The 18,613-nt window shown below is 33.1% G+C and overlaps 3 protein-coding genes across 3 annotated transcripts; 1 reads left to right on the top strand and 2 right to left on the bottom strand.

Annotated features, from left to right (window-relative positions):
* Positions 1–1,019: 1,019 nt before the first annotated feature.
* On the bottom strand, positions 1,020–6,208 carry TRIADDRAFT_58885 (uncharacterized protein; the record flags this gene model as incomplete). Its single annotated transcript, XM_002114867.1, has 16 exons — positions 1,020–1,091; positions 2,485–2,727; positions 2,820–3,011; positions 3,103–3,177; positions 3,260–3,350; positions 4,014–4,069; positions 4,177–4,263; positions 4,409–4,476; positions 4,620–4,708; positions 4,845–4,888; positions 4,996–5,095; positions 5,200–5,267; positions 5,361–5,456; positions 5,565–5,668; positions 5,838–5,905; positions 6,048–6,208. The coding sequence occupies 16 exons, from the start codon at positions 6,206–6,208 to the stop codon at positions 1,020–1,022; spliced, it is 1,614 nt and encodes a 537-aa protein (XP_002114903.1).
* Positions 6,209–6,845: 637 nt separating this feature from the next.
* TRIADDRAFT_28704 (uncharacterized protein) lies at positions 6,846–7,838 on the top strand (the record flags this gene model as incomplete). The annotated part of the gene is made up of 1 exon (XM_002115055.1): positions 6,846–7,838. The coding sequence occupies one exon, from the start codon at positions 6,846–6,848 to the stop codon at positions 7,836–7,838; it is 993 nt and encodes a 330-aa protein (XP_002115091.1).
* Positions 7,839–9,828: 1,990 nt separating this feature from the next.
* On the bottom strand, positions 9,829–17,465 carry TRIADDRAFT_58883 (uncharacterized protein; the record flags this gene model as incomplete). Its single annotated transcript, XM_002114866.1, has 11 exons — positions 9,829–9,870; positions 10,795–12,525; positions 12,781–12,825; positions 13,001–13,030; positions 13,691–13,741; positions 13,950–13,984; positions 14,772–15,063; positions 16,510–16,599; positions 16,654–16,689; positions 17,119–17,190; positions 17,367–17,465. The coding sequence occupies 11 exons, from the start codon at positions 17,463–17,465 to the stop codon at positions 9,829–9,831; spliced, it is 2,523 nt and encodes an 840-aa protein (XP_002114902.1).
* Between the last annotated feature and the right edge of the window lie 1,148 nt (positions 17,466–18,613).

Below are 18,613 nucleotides of genomic sequence, written 5' to 3'. Positions count from 1 at the left end.
GATAACTAGCGAAGATGCAACAGCAAGACTGAGAGCATTGCACGTTGCTTATTTACAAAAAACGGAAAAGTATGATAATTTAATTAATAAGCAAAAGGAACGTCAACAGGTAATATGCAATACAGGATCGCTATTAAAATATGTCGTTCCTCTGATTTAAATTTTGTTCCGTTAATAAATATAGGCCATTCAAAATCACTTAAATTGTTTAACTGCGCAACGTGAAGTAGTAAATATGTTTAAGAAGCAACGGGAGCTACTTTATGAACGTTCAGATCAACAAACAAGAACGGGACAAGGTTTAGGACCAGAAAAAAATAGCGTGTATGTTGATAAGTTTTTACGATATTATAAAGTTATAAGCTTAATGTTAGTACTTTGCTTCATTTTATACTAAACAAAATTTTTAAATGATACGAAATAAAGGATTCATAATAATTATGCGATTGTGAAAGAAAGATACAATAAAGCTTTGGAGAAAGAAAAAACGTTTAAAAAAGAACTTGATAATTTTTACCGTGACCAGCGATCAATTGAAAGTGAAATGGAAGACATGAAGCCAGAAATACATCAAATTGGACAAGAGAAGCAATATTATGAACGGTACTTAATTTTTGCTGTTATTAGATTTCAATAACCAAATTTTATAGGGGTGCTATAGTAAAATATATACGCGGAATAGATTACATATTTATAAGTACGTGATTGAACCTGATTTATAGGATATTAAGGGAGAACTTTAATTATACTGAAGATAATATACGGAAATTATATAACAATACAGCTGCACCGACGTAAGATTCAGTCAATACCTTTAGATAGCGAATTGGTGATGTGTTTATACAACAATACGAGTTCTTAATCATAATCTTTTATCCATATAGGCCACCGGTAATATGAATAAATGATATGCCAGAACGTTTTATTTTACCTAAGAATATCTGAATATTATAGAACAAAATTGCGCATGTTAAACTAATCTTGATTATTCAGCTAGTGATTGTTTACTTTTCGATAAATTAATTAGCGTCGTAGATCTGTCGAAGACCATAATACTTGGTTATTTGGCAGACTAAAGCCGTAAGTACTATCTTGATGTATTATTTAATATTTATATGTTCGCATTTGCTTCATAGATTTATTAACAGGTCTTTCCCTTTCTCTATGCTATATTTTTATCTAGCGATGAAGTTAATAAATATATATTAGGAAAGCCAACGGGAACTTTTCTGGTTAGAGAGAGTATTAATTTTCCAGGAAATTATTCTATTTCCATATCGTAAGTGCTAAATAAATAATTATTCCTTGCGTATAGTTACTTCTACAGTACTTCTGCCATACAATAGAAAACTAAAAATAATCTATACTTCATCTAGAATAAATGGCGGTGTATATAATGTGCGAATTGTAAAAGAAGGTGGTCTATATGGCGTTGCTACACCATGTGAACATCAGTCGTTGAGGGATTTAATTGTGTATTATAATAAGGAATCGTTAGAGAAGCATAATCCGAATTTGAAAACAACTTTAAAGTACCCCGTTAAATCCGTAGATTAGTGAAAATTCTGATCGAATATTGAGTTAAATTTTTTTGACTGAAAGTTTTCACATTTTACAGATCTTCGGGGTGAAAGATACATTACTTTCGTACTTACCGATGTAATAAGCATTTTTAAGACATAATAATGTGATATTGATTATGATGTACAGTCTGGAATGGTTGCAACTGTAATAGATTTCTTGTTGAATTAGTATTGTTGTATTTTGGTTATTGTTGATGGCTTGTTATACCGGGAATGTAATTGAGAGTTAATTATAATGCTATCAATATCATTAACGTCTTTGCAAGTCTTATGTAAATCTTATGGTAGCCCATATAGCGATTTCTGATGTAAAGTATGAAGATAAAATCTAGCATTGGACGTTTTTTCGCCAATATCTGTATTGATATTGGTCAATAATAGATTCCATATTTATAAATGTCCGAAAATTTTTAAACTGCAGTATATTCGTATGAAATTATTTTATCAATAACCGAACCCTTGTGTTCCTTTTTAGCTTTTAAATTTGCGATAGCTATTTATATCGATAAGGACATTTACAATTTATATATGGTTTGCGATGCTATACATTGAAACCGCATTTCTAACATTTTAGATTATCGTCTTCCGATTTTATTGCTATCGCTATATGTACATAGTGTTATTGGTAGGGAAAATACAGTAGATATTATCAAATTATAAGACGTATACGTATGCTTTTATTCAGTTATTCATGCCAAAGTGAAGAACATTGCCATTAAGGATAATTCGCAGTATGGAAAAAATTACTTTTCGAAATATGTAATAAACAAACGTAAGCTTTAATGTATGTTTTGTGATAATGTCTACTATATACAAACTCCTTTATACTGTAATTACATTACTACCAGCAAAAGCAATCACGTTCAGATACTGAATCAAGTCAAATCATCTCTGACCTAACCTTTAATGATTGCACTCTATTTTTATAGCTTTCTAAGTAATTGATTGTATTCTTCTTAAGATTTAAAGTATTATTATCGATTGCTTTTAATTCGCTCTCGATGGATTGAATCAGATCGTGAAGTATATCAGTATAAATATGAATGTGTGTGTCATCAATTTTCTTCCATTTTACTTGATGATCATCAAGAAGGTGTAATATAACTTCGAGATAATCCCTTGTATTGCCAATTAATGCTAGACACTAAAAAGAGATTTTAGTATTAATAGAAAGCGATAGTAATGGTATCGTATATCTCGATGAAAAATTGAATTCGATATCAAGGTTTTACATACAATTGGTTTACATATACGCTTGATTTCTAATGTTGATGATAAGTGTAAAGGTAGCATCAAAATCACAAAGCTGGCGACAATATTTAAACCATAGTTGTTAAATGGGATTACTTTTTCATTCATCGATACTTCAGGATTTCCTTTAGACTTTATATAATCTCTCAAATAGGCGACGAAATCACGAAAATTGCTCTGCAAAGAAGCAGTTGATTAATTTTTAGAAATAATACTTTAGAGTTAGAAAATACTCATACATGCATGCTTAAAAGAGAGTACATTTTACCGTATCTGTAGTGCCAAGTGTACGAACTAACGGAGTAGCATGCCAAAATAATATTTGAATAGCGTCATCAACATACTAATTAAGAGGATGTATTAAAAATCATTGCATATCGTAAGATGTACTTTAATTTTAGTATAGTATTTTCACTGTAGAAGACCTGTTCATTTCCAACTAGTGCCACATCTATTGCCACATGCATAAGGATTCGGCCAAAACATATTATTAACCACCAAAGATCTTTATCAATCCTAATTGAAGATGATGATATTGATACGAAGACCATCGTGTTAATTGTTACCACAACATGAAAATGTTAGTGAAATTCTTCGGTCACTCATTGAAGGAGCGTTAAAGCATAAATTTTTGAATGATTATAACAAAAATATATATATACGAGTATACGATTATTTATTGACCAGGGCACTTTCAATAAACTTCGCATTTCTTTAGCGATGATGGAAATTGATGTCACATCGGATGATTTTTTAAATCTGGTCAACCATGTGAAAATTTGGCGTAATTCAATAGGAATACTAACATATATGGGCGTGCACTGTAAAAAATTAACGAAAATTATGATAACTGTTTTCACTAACGAAATAAGATTATTTCGTATGTTTAAAAGCAAAACTATTCAAATAGGCGTAGAAACAATATCAATATAGCTAAGTATAATAAACGATAACTAATTAATCTACCTCAGATTTACGAGTGTTATAATCCAATACAAGCCGAAAAAACTCTTGGACAAAAGTTAGCAAGATTAAGTTGATCCCAGATTGTAACGTCAGAGAGCTAACATTAGAGCATTTGCAAAGCATAGCAAAAATTATGTTGGAATGCAGTAGATCCGATAATTTTTCTATCAGAAAATGCTAGCCTATTGATTACGGTAAAATTATGTAACGAACCATAATAGTCTAGATGCTACTTCAAATAAACACGGCGAAGCAGCGCACACTTTCACCTAGAGGATTCATATTGATTAAAAATGATCATTGAATTTTAGTAATAAAATTTTAAATAATTGAATATTGATATCAATAAATCTCTAGCTCAGTAGAATCGGCTCACTATAACATGGTCTTGAATATGATTTCGAATCTCTTCAGCTGTTAATACATCTTCAGATGATATGGTCTCTTTTAGTACCTTGAGCAACTGTATTAATAATTAGTTATGACAGTATTAACTGAGGTATTAGTTATTAGTAATTATTGATTACATTATCAGAGTTGGCTATAGTCAGACTAAAGATAGTAGTTGAGTAAAATGTAGATAATTAATTGTATAGCAGTGAGCTTACTTCACTTTCAAACATATCAAAATTTCGATGCCAAATTCTAGTATTTATAATTTCAATAGTTCGGTTGTCTGTATAAAAAGTTTTCAATAAACATCACCAATATTAGCTGAAATAATAAAAGATGCTATATTGGTCATCGATGACAATTAATTACTGCGATTACTTAAATAAAATTGCTGACATTTGATTATGCTAGACTCTGTAAAAGTACCGGTAATTTTATTGCTGATTCTGTTTATTTCTATAATACTTTCAAGAAACGATGTAGGTATACTATCTTCAACTTGCAGTTGATTATCTCTAGAGAACCAGAATGAAGTTATTATCATTTATTGTTGTAGTAATGAAATTTTATCAAGGCTGTTCAGCCAGGGTTCAAGATATAACGGAAAGATATTTTAAAACGATCATATTAATAAGGTTTTGAGGCAATTACTTTAAAGTTATAAAGTCAGAAGGTAAATTGATTAGTTCGAGAATCTGCAAATAGTTAATTAATTTAATTAATAAATATGTATGAGTAAACGCTTTAAGAATAAGTCATTAGAATGTAGATTACGAGTATTTCAACACTGAGTCATGTTTACCAAAGGTTGCAAACTATCGGAATGCAGATATTGTAATAGAATATCTTCCGTCAAGGTACGAATCATTTTACCACATTTATTTCTAACCGGTAGGAAACACCTAAATTGACGATTAAGAATATCATTACTTGTTATGTTATAATAAGATCTATATACTCGTACATACTGTTTCTCACGAATGCGCATTATGCAGATATCACATACTGGAGTTTTGGACTCCATTTTGTCCGTTCTAGCTTAGCAAACTTGGAAGTTAGCTGGTAAATAAATTGCTAAATACAAGCAAATGTTATAAATACATCACTACTGATAATAATTGTACAGTTGGTGGAGTGAGCATGTCGTGAAAAAAGTTTGGGGCCTACCTCAGATGATGGCATAAGTTCCGGATGGCCTTCAGTGGAGTCGTTGCGTGTATTACTATGCGAAGTTTCTCTACGTAAGTTATACTGCAATCGTTTCTAGTCGTATTTTAACAATTAAGGACAGGAAATCGTATATAAATGATCCAAATGGTTCGTCAAGTGACAATAAAGAATATGAAACACTCTCTTCTATTGAATCCTTACCAGTAAAATCATCTTGGCTTGAGCTATATCGGTATCCGATGAAAATTGTTGGCAACAGCTTAGAACTAATTGTAAACAATTCAAACTACCGGCGGCTAATTCACCTAAACAGTGTCACGAGATGGATGCTATTTTAAATGTGTGAAATGCCATTTATTATCCCATCGGATTTCTATCGTATCCAAGATCTGTCTTAACCTATTTTCATGCAATACGAATCACATCGACATACAAGGATGCACTCTAGCATCCTTGATGGTCCACTTCACTTACTTGACAGCACTAATGCAGTATTTGAGAAAAAATTTGCTAGAAGCTTTATCAAGTCCAACAAGTAATCTCTACGATGAATATCATCAATCTAGTGACATTTACAATTAAACATATTATCTATCGTTAAGATGGTTGATGAAATAGTCAAGCTTTCCTAAGCTTGACGCAAAATAGTGAGAAAACTTTGCAATGTATCTATGCAATATTTACTTGACCTGATGCATTTTACTGACGCAATTGTCCAAGAGCGATTGAATTTGTTGCTGATTGAGTTGAACATCTCCACTGTTCATGGACGCTAGTTGATGGATCCATTTATGTAAATTATTCTGCCATTCTTGGCCATTATAATGATCGGATAGTTGTGCCATTAAGCTTTGCATTAGATCATTATGCGACCATTTCTAGATTCTGTGGACTCCTCCTAGTGGATGAGCAGCTATTGGAAATTCAACGCTGGCTTAATGTGGACCAACGTCATAGAATGCAACCTACCGTTTGCCACGCTTGCGCTATACTATAGTCATCGTATCGTTTACATTATATTGGTGTTGCTATACAGAACGCCCTCTAGAAAGTTAGCTTGCAGCTCTACGCGCTAACCCTATCCTTCAATCATGATTGCATGATAATTCTGCCGTTTAGGCAAATTTCAAGGATACCAATTAAAAATTCTATGTTTCTTCTATCGTAATTTACACTAATATTGCTATGATAGATCGATATGTTGAGCTAATTTTCATTCTATTTCTATCCAACTGGCGAGTAGCAATAGGTCTGATAGTGAAGCCATTGCCTACCAACTGCTTAGCGACAACCTGTTACCTTAGAGCGTTTGTTCCATTGGATTCACTGTCAGTACGTGGTATTAGTATAATCATCAATGACTGTTTTCAGCTACTACCCTGTTTATAGGGTTTGGATTGGCCCGCCTCGGAGATTGGCAGGACGGAAAACTTCAAGCAGCACTTCTTCAAGATGGAGGATATCCAATCCAAGAAAGAAGTGATGACAAAACGATTAGATCGATTACAAGAGAAAAGACAAGCCAAGGTTGATAAACAGCGACAAGGTAAAGACGATAATGTAGCTGTTCAAGATTCTGTTTACGAATTTTCCACCCGATTCCAACATGAAAAAAGGAGTATCGAAGAGATGTTGGACCAATGTTCATCGATGGAGAGCAAATCGATACCTGATCAATTGGATAGTGTTGCTATTGCTATGGAGAAGTTAGAGAAATTTGTAGGCGATTCTAGTCAATTTATTCCTTCCTTTACGTTGCGACAAGCTCAAGAAAATTTAAATAAGCTACGAAATCATATTGAAACAACTCGAGAACAGTACATGCCCAAGAAAAAATTTGCTTTTAAATCGCGTAAAAAGGTTGCTGCTAGTAAACCACTGCTTTCTTCTTCTACCACAGCAACACAAGACGATACAAGGAAGATTATTCAAGCTAAGGATCAAGATAGTATGGATACCGGTGCTCTAGCGCGAAGATTATGTGATTATAGCAACCAGGAGAATCAAACTTTAGAAATTACTACCGATGAAATTTCATCCAAAGATGTTAAGTTATCACAATTGAAAAACTGTACGGTACGAATTCAAGGTTATCCAAGCGCTTTACAAATCGATCATTTACAGAATTGTACTATACTCTCAGGACCAGTTTCTTCATCAGTCTTTGTCGATCGATGTCATGATTGCAAGATTGTAGTTGCATGCCAGCAATTACGCATTCATAGTAGTACTGATATCCATTTCTACATTGGTGTCACTAGTCGTGCCATTATTGAAGATTGTACACGTTTTATGTTCACTTCTTACAATTGGTCCTATCCATCGATCGAACAGCATTTTACTGCAGCAAATTTAGACAAGAATAGTTTAAGCTCTTCAGCCATTGATGACTTTAACTGGCTTCGAATCGATCAACCTTCACCGAATTGGTCTGTCTTACCTGAAGAAGATAAAATTCAAAACTGGGTTGGCTAGGCGAGTTTAGCGTGTCCCCAAACCTTTATCTGTATCGTAATTGTGCCTGTAACATAGTAGTTTACAATCTCTTTTACGTATACTATCCTTAGCTTAAAACATAGCGGATATATGAATCATACTGTAAAGCCCTAAAAAATAGCCAGATAGTCTTTATTGTAAGGGCAATCTAAGGTGTTTTCCTCATTAAACTACGAGCTGGTGTATCTATCATGGAATTTGCCATAGCGTTGACGTTAGTCGTCTTCCAGGTCTGCAAGCCGACATGTTCATAGTTGTACCTGCAGAACTTTTTGCTGTTATAGTGTACAACATGAAGTTAAGTGTTAAAATGAATATTTTTCTTGAAACCATTGCCCGATTTAAGCTTATGTGGAATGCTTTAGCTTTGTTATTATTTAAAGAATGAATTTAAAAATTTCCTTTTATTCTTACTACTCTATACAGTCGAAGGCTCTACCGACGTAATTCAAAGTTTGACTATACTTGTACGTATATATATAATATATATGCAAAGACATTGCTTTGCCAATTTTGGAAATTGGAAGATTATTTTGTTCAGTAATAAAACTTTTTTCTTGCTGCAATGCTTTTATTCAACCAATTAACTACTCAGTACTATATAGCTGTTAATAGTTAACTTGGCAATGGATAAAGTATCAACTATTGCAAGCTCTTCAATAAATGCAATAGAGCTCGGAAATTTCCTGACTATATCAGAATAATTTTACTGCATTGCTTTTACAAAATTAATACTCATTCTAATATCCGCATTTTACACGACCTAGGAAAGGTTTAACTTGTCATGTTATTCAGTAAAGTATTATTCATTGAAAATTGCTTGGCAAAAGTGTATTTCTGAATCACTGGACCGATGGAGTAGATGATGCTTTACTCCTCAATGCTGACAGTATCGGTATATATTCAAATGTATAGGACCTTGCATAATCTGAGATAAAATGAGCAGAACTATATCAGTACAGTAGTTGTGTCCTCTTCTAGCTGGAAAATTCGAAATTTTAAGATTACTAAGCCATAAAATTTACTGTTTCAAGTAGGAGTAACTATTTCTGATACCATCTGTTACTGTATCATAATATTCAATATCACTGAGACGTGGTAATGTGAAGGATAGAGTTTCCGAAGCATTTAATCAATTTTAATACTATAAATTAGTAATGTTCATTATGATGCATTGCTCCATGCAAAGTAAATATTGGTACCTGTAGTAAACCCGTATATATTCTATAGTCATGGGCGAGAATTTTCTATTTTGTAAGAGAGTTAATACTAGTACAATCTATCTACTAAGAATACCTTATCACCAGCTTTATTGATGTTGAAAGAAATTAAAGAAACATGTAAATGTACTATAACAAAATGATTGAAAGAGATAAGACCGATGTTTCCACATTCTCAGTACAAACTTTAATGATTTTCCAATCTTCCACATCAGCAGTAGAAAGTCGAATTAAAGTTACAGCTGTTATACATATTAAATACTATCATCTTACTGATTTGGGCGAAATTAATCTATGACCATATAATCCACAAACAAATTGTAATTATAAGAGCTAAAGAGTAAGCTAAAGAGTCGATTAAAATCCAATTAGCTGTACTCTTTAATAGTAACCTAAATTTTTATATTGGGTAGAATTATCATGAAGTAAAATAACATCTTATGCAATGTCCATGTAGTCGACCTACACATGCTAATTATTATGATTACACCACAAATTACAAAGAGAGAAATGAGTTCAATTACGGTATTGATAGTTATGGCTTCTATTGGAAAAAGAGCAAAGATAGATCAGGTAACTTTTTAAGCCAGCAATGTTGTAATGTGCCATAATACTGCCAGATAGCATCTATTTTTAGTGCTACCGCAGATAGAATACTTTTGGTTAAAATTTTTCATTCAGATATTGCAATAATACAAAAAGGAGCTTCTCGCACAATCCGCTCTCACACCAATGCCAATTTTATTGCTTTAACTTAATAGATCAGCGAAAGGATCAACTTGCCCTGATGCCTAGTTAAAGTAAAGAAAAGTATTATTTACTTGCTGTTAGTAAACTACATTTCCTCATAAGAATAAATTATGATAATACATGCTATTTAGAGTTTAAATATCTTTAAATACTCGAATTGTTTTCATTTACAATACTCATCATATACAGGTATTAGAAAGATATTTGTACAGTCAGTTATCATACTAACATCCAGTTACAAGAAATACGAGTATAACGTTTGTAAGCGTCGACAGTCATATTACATTAGGCAGTGGAATTGCTGATAGTAAATGGTTAATCATGGCAATCATTTAGAAGATAGGAAAATTTGCTTGATTCAAGTTGGTTGCACAGTATAACTCTAGGTGCCAGCTTTATATAGTCTATGCTCGTATTTTACTAAAACTACAGTAAGGTGACTTAGAATTATTAAATGCAGCATACTTCTGAAATTGTTGTATGAATAATTATAATTGGCTACTACTTTCGTTACTGCTTCTTGTATCTACGATGTCTATCATCACTCATACCTCATAGGTATTCGTATATTACTGCATATTAGCCTCCAGCTAAACAGAAATATAAGATTGCATAGTTTATCTATAATAACTAATCTATATATGTTAAATTATATATGTACAGTACATACACTGCGTACCTTGGGATAAAAAACTATTGCGCGTTATATTAATATGCAGTGTTGCTGATAGCAACTCATACACTATTTTAATCAGAAATTACTAGCTTAATAGACTAAATTTTTACGACTTTTATATCTGTATATCATGCTACCTAGCACCATGTATATAGTATACAGTATATACGATATATAATTTCAATCCTTATGTTTATCTATCTATCCGTTACAGCGTAGACCGTTCATTGACAGTTAGTAGTATTCGATATTGATTGTAAGCATTGCATTATTCTGTATGATATTTTACCTGCTGAGTAGGAGCAGCATTTCCAGAAGAGGATCCTCCAAATATATCGTTGTTATAATCATTACTATTATTACCACTGGCAGGTGCAAAAGCTGACGGTTTTTGGATTGGCACTTGTTGGTTGAAAGCTCCGGCCGTATCGATAGGCTGAAAAGTACGATTTGTTGATGAAATCGACTGGAAAGCTGGATTTATTTGGCTAGCCATGGCCGACATAGGTAGACTTTTTTGAGGCTTTGTCTCTTTAGGACCCAATACATTTAAACCTTCAAAGGCTTTATCCATTTCGTCTTGGCGATTTTTTGATTTTTGAGGGGCAGGCTGTGGCGCAGAATCATCTGCAAGAAACAATCCTTGACCAGCGTTGTAATTAACTTGACCGCTGGTTGGGCCAGCATTGAAAGGATTAGCTGGACTAGCACTTCTACCAATTGGAGGGATTGCACTACTATCGAACGGACTTGGAGTGTTGACAGGACTGTTGGATCTGCTATTAACTCGACTGTTAGTGCCAAAGAAAGGATTAGAGAAACCAGATGATGGAGCTAGGAGTGAATCTTGAGCATTGTTTCCTTGAGAGGAAGCAGATAGGCCAGAGAAGACATTTTGTGTCATCAAAGATTGCTGTTGCATATTAGTTGCTTCTAGACTACTTTGTGTACTTGTTTGAGATGCAAATGGATTATTCGTAGGACTGACAGAAGTACTTATAAAAGGCTGATTGGCAGGTGGAAGAGTATTTTGATTACTACTAGGTACTGAGCTGAATAAATCGTCCAATAGTACCTGTTTATTTGTGTCTTGTCCTTGCGACAATTGGTTTGAACCGTTGGTAGTGCTATCAGTTCCAGCAGGTTGGCTAAATGGATCATTCATGGAAAGTTGCACATTAACATTTGCTTGAGTTTGATTGGTTGTAATTTCAATACTGGATTGAGTACTGGTAGTAGTTTGTGAGCTAAAGACAGCGTCTAATGAACCTCGAGATGAGACTGCTGGGGCTTGTTGAGGCCGATTATTGTTACTTGTTAAGACTTGGTTACTGGGTTGGGCACTAAATATATCATCCAATGAAGCCTGAGAAGTTGTATTTTGCCCTTGTTCCGCTGGGATGTTCATAGATCGAGCTTGTTCTTGACCACTTGGTTGCGGACTGAAGATGTCATCTAATGCTTGAGAAGATGTAGCAGCAGCAGGTTCTTGGCTACTTGGTTTAGGACTAAATATGTCATCTAGGCCGTCTTTTGACGCGGTAGTTTGCCCTTGTGGAGCTGCATCAGGTAGGCCTTGACTACTCGGTTTTGGACTAAATATGTCATCTAATGAAGTTTGAGAAGATGGATTATGTCCCTGTGCAGGCAGACTACTTACAGGTTTAGCTTGATTTTGATTGTTCGATTGTGGACTAAAAATATCGTCTAACTGGACTTGAGAGGGTTGATTTTGTGCTTGTGGAGGCTGAGTGTTTGTAAAAGCAAATTGGTTAGCATTGCTCGGTTTTGGACTAAATATATTATCTAATGAGCCTTTATCATAGCCGTTGGATGTTGAAGCTACAGTATTCTGCGGTGGATTGCTAGCAGGATTGCCTGGCTTTGATGGTGGGGGTTGCAGTATGGATACCCTGCTAGCTGCTGCGCTGGAAACGCTAGCTGATACTGTTACTTCTTTTTTAGATTCTGTAGCCGCTGGTTGTTCAGTAACAGTATTTGCATTAGTTTTGTCTTCGGCCTATATTATAAATTTAGATAATATAATATCAGTTTTCGTAATAAAGTAAATGCATTGCATTGCTAAGGGCTTTCACGGTATTCGTATAAATAATTTTATTCTATTATGACAATTAGAATTAAAATTCTGAAAGTTTTTCAATAATAATATCCTACTTAAGCTACAGAAAATTATACATTATCATAATTGGAATTTCGTTTGTATTATTGTTCTAGATGAATTGGAAAGTGTTAGCTACGATATGGATCTTCTTACCTGTTTAATTTCATTACTTGTTGATCCTGCTAGATTTAATATTTCCTAATAATGAGGAGATATTAGAAAACAATCTTAGTTTATAATGTATCTACAATCATGCAATTTAGGATAAATATCTACTATAGAATCAGAGATTATGTGGAGGCTATGTAACTGTCAAGCTATTAGTAATTATAATAATTATTAGCGGTATATCCCTTATGAATCTTACACTAACCTGCTTTTTAATTTCTTCTACACTCACAGGCTACATGTTAATAAAGTTGTTGAAGAAAGGAATGGCCAGATAAAAGGCAAAATAATCAATGTTATATCGTTTATTAATCGAACAAGGGGTATAAGCTTATCTTTTAATAGTTGATATTTTTCAACGTAAAATTAGAAATTAATAACTGGCAAAGTAGTGACTAAATTATTCTGCTCGTGTACAATACGGTAGTAATGAAGTGATTCTGTAGCGTATATTCTATTATAACACTCATCTACGCCTTAAATAAATAATGAAATTATTATTGTTATTACTACACACTTAATTAATCAATTAGCAAACAAATTGCTTGCAATGGGACTAAAACTTTAAATCAACAACTATTTCTGCAGTAACACTTTTAGAAATCATATGTGCTAAGTATTATTCTTCGTATACGTATAATATGATACACCCTTTGACAAAATTTCGAAGAATATTATTTCCGCATCAATACTTTAGGCAAATAAGGTTCTACCACTAAATACCGTTTCGTTGTACGTTACATTCAAATAACTAATTTGTTTACTATAGGTTATTAACGCTATATTTTTTATATTGGTTATATCGAGAGTTATAGGTAAATTGAATTGCTTACGCTATGGTACAGTAAAATCTACTAAGATCAAGAACATACGATTCGCAAGCTAACGACTTTACCTTGGTTTCTTTTTCGTCTATGAGGTTAGCTTCTGTAGCTGGATCGGGCTTCTGTAATTAAATATGTACGTATATATATATATATACACTAAGTAAGAATATCAGTTGAATCATAGATACTTGCGCCGTTATTTTTAATTCTTATAAATATCTAAATGTATTTCAACTGATTGTTATCGGTTATTTGCATATGTTAACTGAACATTCGTTGTCATGTTTTTACTAAAAGCAATAATAACGATGATTTAACGTTTTTCACCTTTTCCACTTCATTTTTTTGTGTCGCTTCTTTCTCTGAAAGGGAATTTATAAACACATGTAAGGGTTGATGCATATACGCTTATTTATGATTACGGTTTATTCTTCCAAAGAATAATCAATAAAGTAGGAATACGATTGTACCATTAATACTGGAAACAATCTGAACAAGGACTAGTCGAATAAATTTGTTGTAGTTGCACACGCTTTTTGAAGTGATGACAATTTAATTATGATGCAACTAAAATTGTGTCCTATAAGAACTAAAACTAAGATAAGTACAGCAATCGCTAAATAACTAAATTTAGTTATAATATCAAGTACATGTTTAAGAATGATGGAATCTTGAATAAAGTTGCATTCTGGAGGAATTATAATTGACATTAGTAATTAAATACTGGTAAGTAAATCAATCACATGTATTACAAAAAAGGCACTGGTGAAACTAAAGGTATGGCAGTACTTAGAAACAGCTACTTCTATAACATCACTTGCTATCATAAAGAAATACTATACCAGTAAAAATGAAAGACGCATCAAAACGTTTAGCTAGACAGGCCAAGTGCCAATAATTAATATTTCCATGGCAGAACTTATCAACATTTCTATCAATTTTACTAGCTAGAATGAGTAGAACTAATTCTTGAAGAAACATTCCTATTTATTGCCAGAATGGTATAGTTGAAGACTACCATAGTTGATATCATAAGACTGAATTTTTTTTAAGCGTTTATGCCATCGGTCAGGATGAATTCTTTACAAAGGAAGGGGTTGTAGACTTGAACATTGCGTTACTTGACTGCTTTGAGTACACAAGCCTTACCTTTCCGTATTCTTCTCTTTTGGACAAGATGTTCAAAGAAATCTTTGACACAGTTCAATACTACAGCAGCTGTAACCTGTTCCAAAAGATCGATATAAATGGTGTCAATTCCTACGTATAAAACGTATAAATAGCTATGAAATCGGCCTTTAAAAATTACATTTTTCTCGCTTTTATAGGCAAAAAATACGTGTTTCTTATCCAAGAAATAAATCAAACCAAAAACCCGATTATCCTGTCGATCCGGTGTCAAATACGAAATTTTGTTGGCGTTGTGTTGAAAAAGTTTTTCCTATAAAAGTTAAACAGCCATACCACAGTTAATAGCATGACTAATGATATAGCCGAAGATGAATTTATCAAGTCTGCAATATGGAATTATTTTATAGCTAGGAAATAGCAGTTGTTTTGGATTAAGAGAAAGTAGTCGTAAATTTGATTTCTTCCTTTAGTTTACAAGTTAGAATTGCCAGTTAATTTAATTCAAAAGGAAGCAGTTATTCAATTAACTACTTCATTATGAAGAAACCGGTACTTATCTCACTTCATGCATAGTGATTTATTTATTATCTTATATAGAATCGACATACTATCATCAACCATATGTTCTGGTGACGAATTACATAGAAAGTTTTAGCTCTTAGTTGCGCTTTTATACATGGCGTTAAATCTAATACTTTCTTCGAAATATCATTAATTTCCAGTCAACTGGCTTAAAATCTTGTACGTACGTAGTGTTACAAATAGCAAACTGTCGAATATGATGTAGAGGAGTTCAGTATTCTACATTACTGTAATGTTATGAGATTTTAGAAAACACTGTATCACGCGTGATTGCAAGATCCTGTGAACAGGGGCAGTCTCGTAGATTTATATGGCAATCGCCTTGTTCGATGTTTTATACTGAATTCATATCGTTAAATCTTTTAAATATTTTATTCTACTATTGAATTCTCTTTATATAATAGTTGAAGAAAAAGAATTAACCGGGCTAGAATCTTCAGGAAATTATAACTTGTAGGAATGTGTGAGGAAATATTTTGTAGCGTTGTATCCAGAGTTTTGTAAGCTGACATAAAGTAATTCACTGCTAGAAAATGTATAGCTCTTCTCTCAGAGAAATTTAGCAACGGAGCGGGAAAGAATGAGTCTAGATGAATTCAGAAATAAGCCCGTAATAACTTAAAAAAAAAATAGGGGTACGAACGGAGCGAAAGGACTCTATTATCTTAGCGAATAGCTATGCTTACATAAATCGGAAGTATTTCGACATAACGTTAAAGTCAAATTATGTACAAGCATAAATAGTGTGCTACAGCAGCAGCATCTGCTCATATCATAAGGATTCATTGCAATAGCACACCACCGTTATGGTGTACAATCATCGAACGTTGGTTTTTATATACTTGCGGACGAAATCTAAAATTATCTCATAAAATTATCTAATGCTAGTTAGATTATGGCTTTGATTTACTTTTGAAAAGAGTAATCGATATCGTTTTTATGGAAGAAAGGAGGGAGAAAATTTGTATACGTATGCTAGTAATGATGCAATATTACTAGTGGTGCACATTCATTAATATTATCTCGAACAGTCTTTATAACTGCATAGCTCTTGTAGAGCATCAATAATTAGCATCTCGAAATTGGAGATTGGGAGAAGTGTGAAATTGTTCTTAAAAGTTACCGATTTTATGAATACGAGTACTTGTAGGTTACTATCTATCATAATACTTACGCCAGTTTTTTCGTCAAGGATAGTCATGCCTTTGTCGCCAATTTTAATAAGCACTTGTTGCTTATGACCACTAGCAGACTTTAATTTCAGCTATAGGTAATGAAAAGACATTATGAATAACATAAGAATGAACGTAAGACTAACTTGTCTAGCAAGATTTTCAATGACGATAAAGAAATTCTATCACAAATTAGTTCAGACAGTGATAATTAATTATAATCGTTAATTCATGTTCACTAGTTACTAGTTTCCGTTCTATAAAGTGAAAGCTTACTAAGTTTATTAAGTTAAACGAGGATGAAAAAGAAGACAAAACTAATGCTAATATATCCTCTTTTAACGCAAAATAATCCAAACATATGCGTAGAAGTACTCCAATAATTGGGAATATAAAATAGAATAGATTCATTTTGTTGATAATTATAAGCTGTCCAGTCATAACTTGCGAAATTACGTTTTTCTAACTAACAAATAAATTTACGGATACCATCGAGTTCCAGTAGTGAACGCAGACAGTATTTGATCAAGCTTAACAAATCTGTTTCTCATGATCTTTTCCATAAAAAATTTTCGTATGAATACCATAATAGAACACAGTGGAAAACATACCTTGATTTCTGACAAAGCATTAGCGCATAACTTTTCACCTTGAGCAGCGTCAACTTCCATCGATCCCATAATCTAAAATGAAAATGCGATTAAATCAACAATCTTCACAAACAGACAAAAAAATGTCTGGTTTATAGGATTATTACTAGATCAGCAACTATGAAAGATTTGCTGTTTTAAAGGCTATTAACATGATATTATGAAGCGAGAATATTCAACATTATTGGCAACTGAATCAATGCCAATACCTTAGCTTTAAAATTGACGCCATCTTTGTCGAAATCTTCTTGAGTGTATTCAATAGGATTTGCTAAAGGATAACGTGGTTTTCTCTTATTAAATTGCATTTTTTCGATTAGGATATGTGGCAATTAAAGTCGGCTTTAATGAGTGTGATCGTGATTAATTAACGATCACGATTCTAAAGTCTTGTCAGAAGTTAGTATTCGTATACATGTGTTTTTAAAGTTATGAAATGGAAGGTTAAAAAAGTATTTTAATTAAAGTGATAAGCTATACGTGATAGCAATAATCTTTTTCCTGGCAAAAAAGTAGAGAATGCAAAAGCGCTATAATAAGATTCCGGACGGTCGTTAACCTTTTCTGATTTAACCAAAAACTTTGTACTGTAACTAAAGCTATCGTAAGGGAGATTAATCAAGTCTATAAAAAGCCGCTTAAGTTCTAATTGAGAACGTCTATAAGTCAAAACCTAATAGCACATTAGTTAATTTATATGTAGTTGCGCCTTGAAATGTTAAGAATAGGATAAGGTAGTTAATGTTGTCATGATATAATATAAACCTGTTGAGCTATTGTGCAAAAAGTTAGAATAACTCTAAATATTACAGAAATAACCGTATAGAGATTGATCAATACATTATTCTGCATGCACAGTGTGTGGTCGGATATAAAAAGCATGTCGTCACCGACGTTAATTTAACATTGTATTGGATCTCATGATCATTTTAAAAAATTCGAGTAGCGGATGATTATACTATCAGAGTTTAGGATCGTTCTAGAACCTTTGGTTGGTATCCAGCTAGAAAAGTAACTTTTGACTTTTGATCCGTCCACGGAGTCTCCCGGCGTAGTTGGAGTAACTGGTGTACGAGGTTCACTCATGTTTGCAGCTATAAAGGTAAAGATTGATTGATTAAAAAATTGATTCACCTTTTGACTGCATTAATATAATCATTCTTAAATTATAGTGATAGATTTGCCTTGCTGATGGGTTCCTGCCAGGCAATAGAAAGGAAGTAGTCCACTGTAGCTGTGACTTTAAACGACTCCACAAATGAACCTTGCCACTAGGGGCGCATGTCGATATTTCGCTACCGGAGCTGTACCTGGCTCCAAGAATACAAATGTCAACAAGAAATAGTTCGACACGCCTTCATTTATTATAAATCCAACAAGATAGTTATATTCAATGCAGATACACCTTTCTTGGGAAAGAAAATTAATATAATTCTTCAGTTATGATTAGCATGAT

Source organism: Trichoplax adhaerens, genomic scaffold (genome assembly GCF_000150275.1).
Source record: "Trichoplax adhaerens TRIADscaffold_9 genomic scaffold, whole genome shotgun sequence".
NCBI lineage: Eukaryota > Metazoa > Placozoa > Uniplacotomia > Trichoplacea > Trichoplacidae > Trichoplax > Trichoplax adhaerens.
The sequence above is the reverse complement of the archived record's forward strand: the minus strand, read 5'-3'. Positions and strand labels throughout refer to the sequence as shown.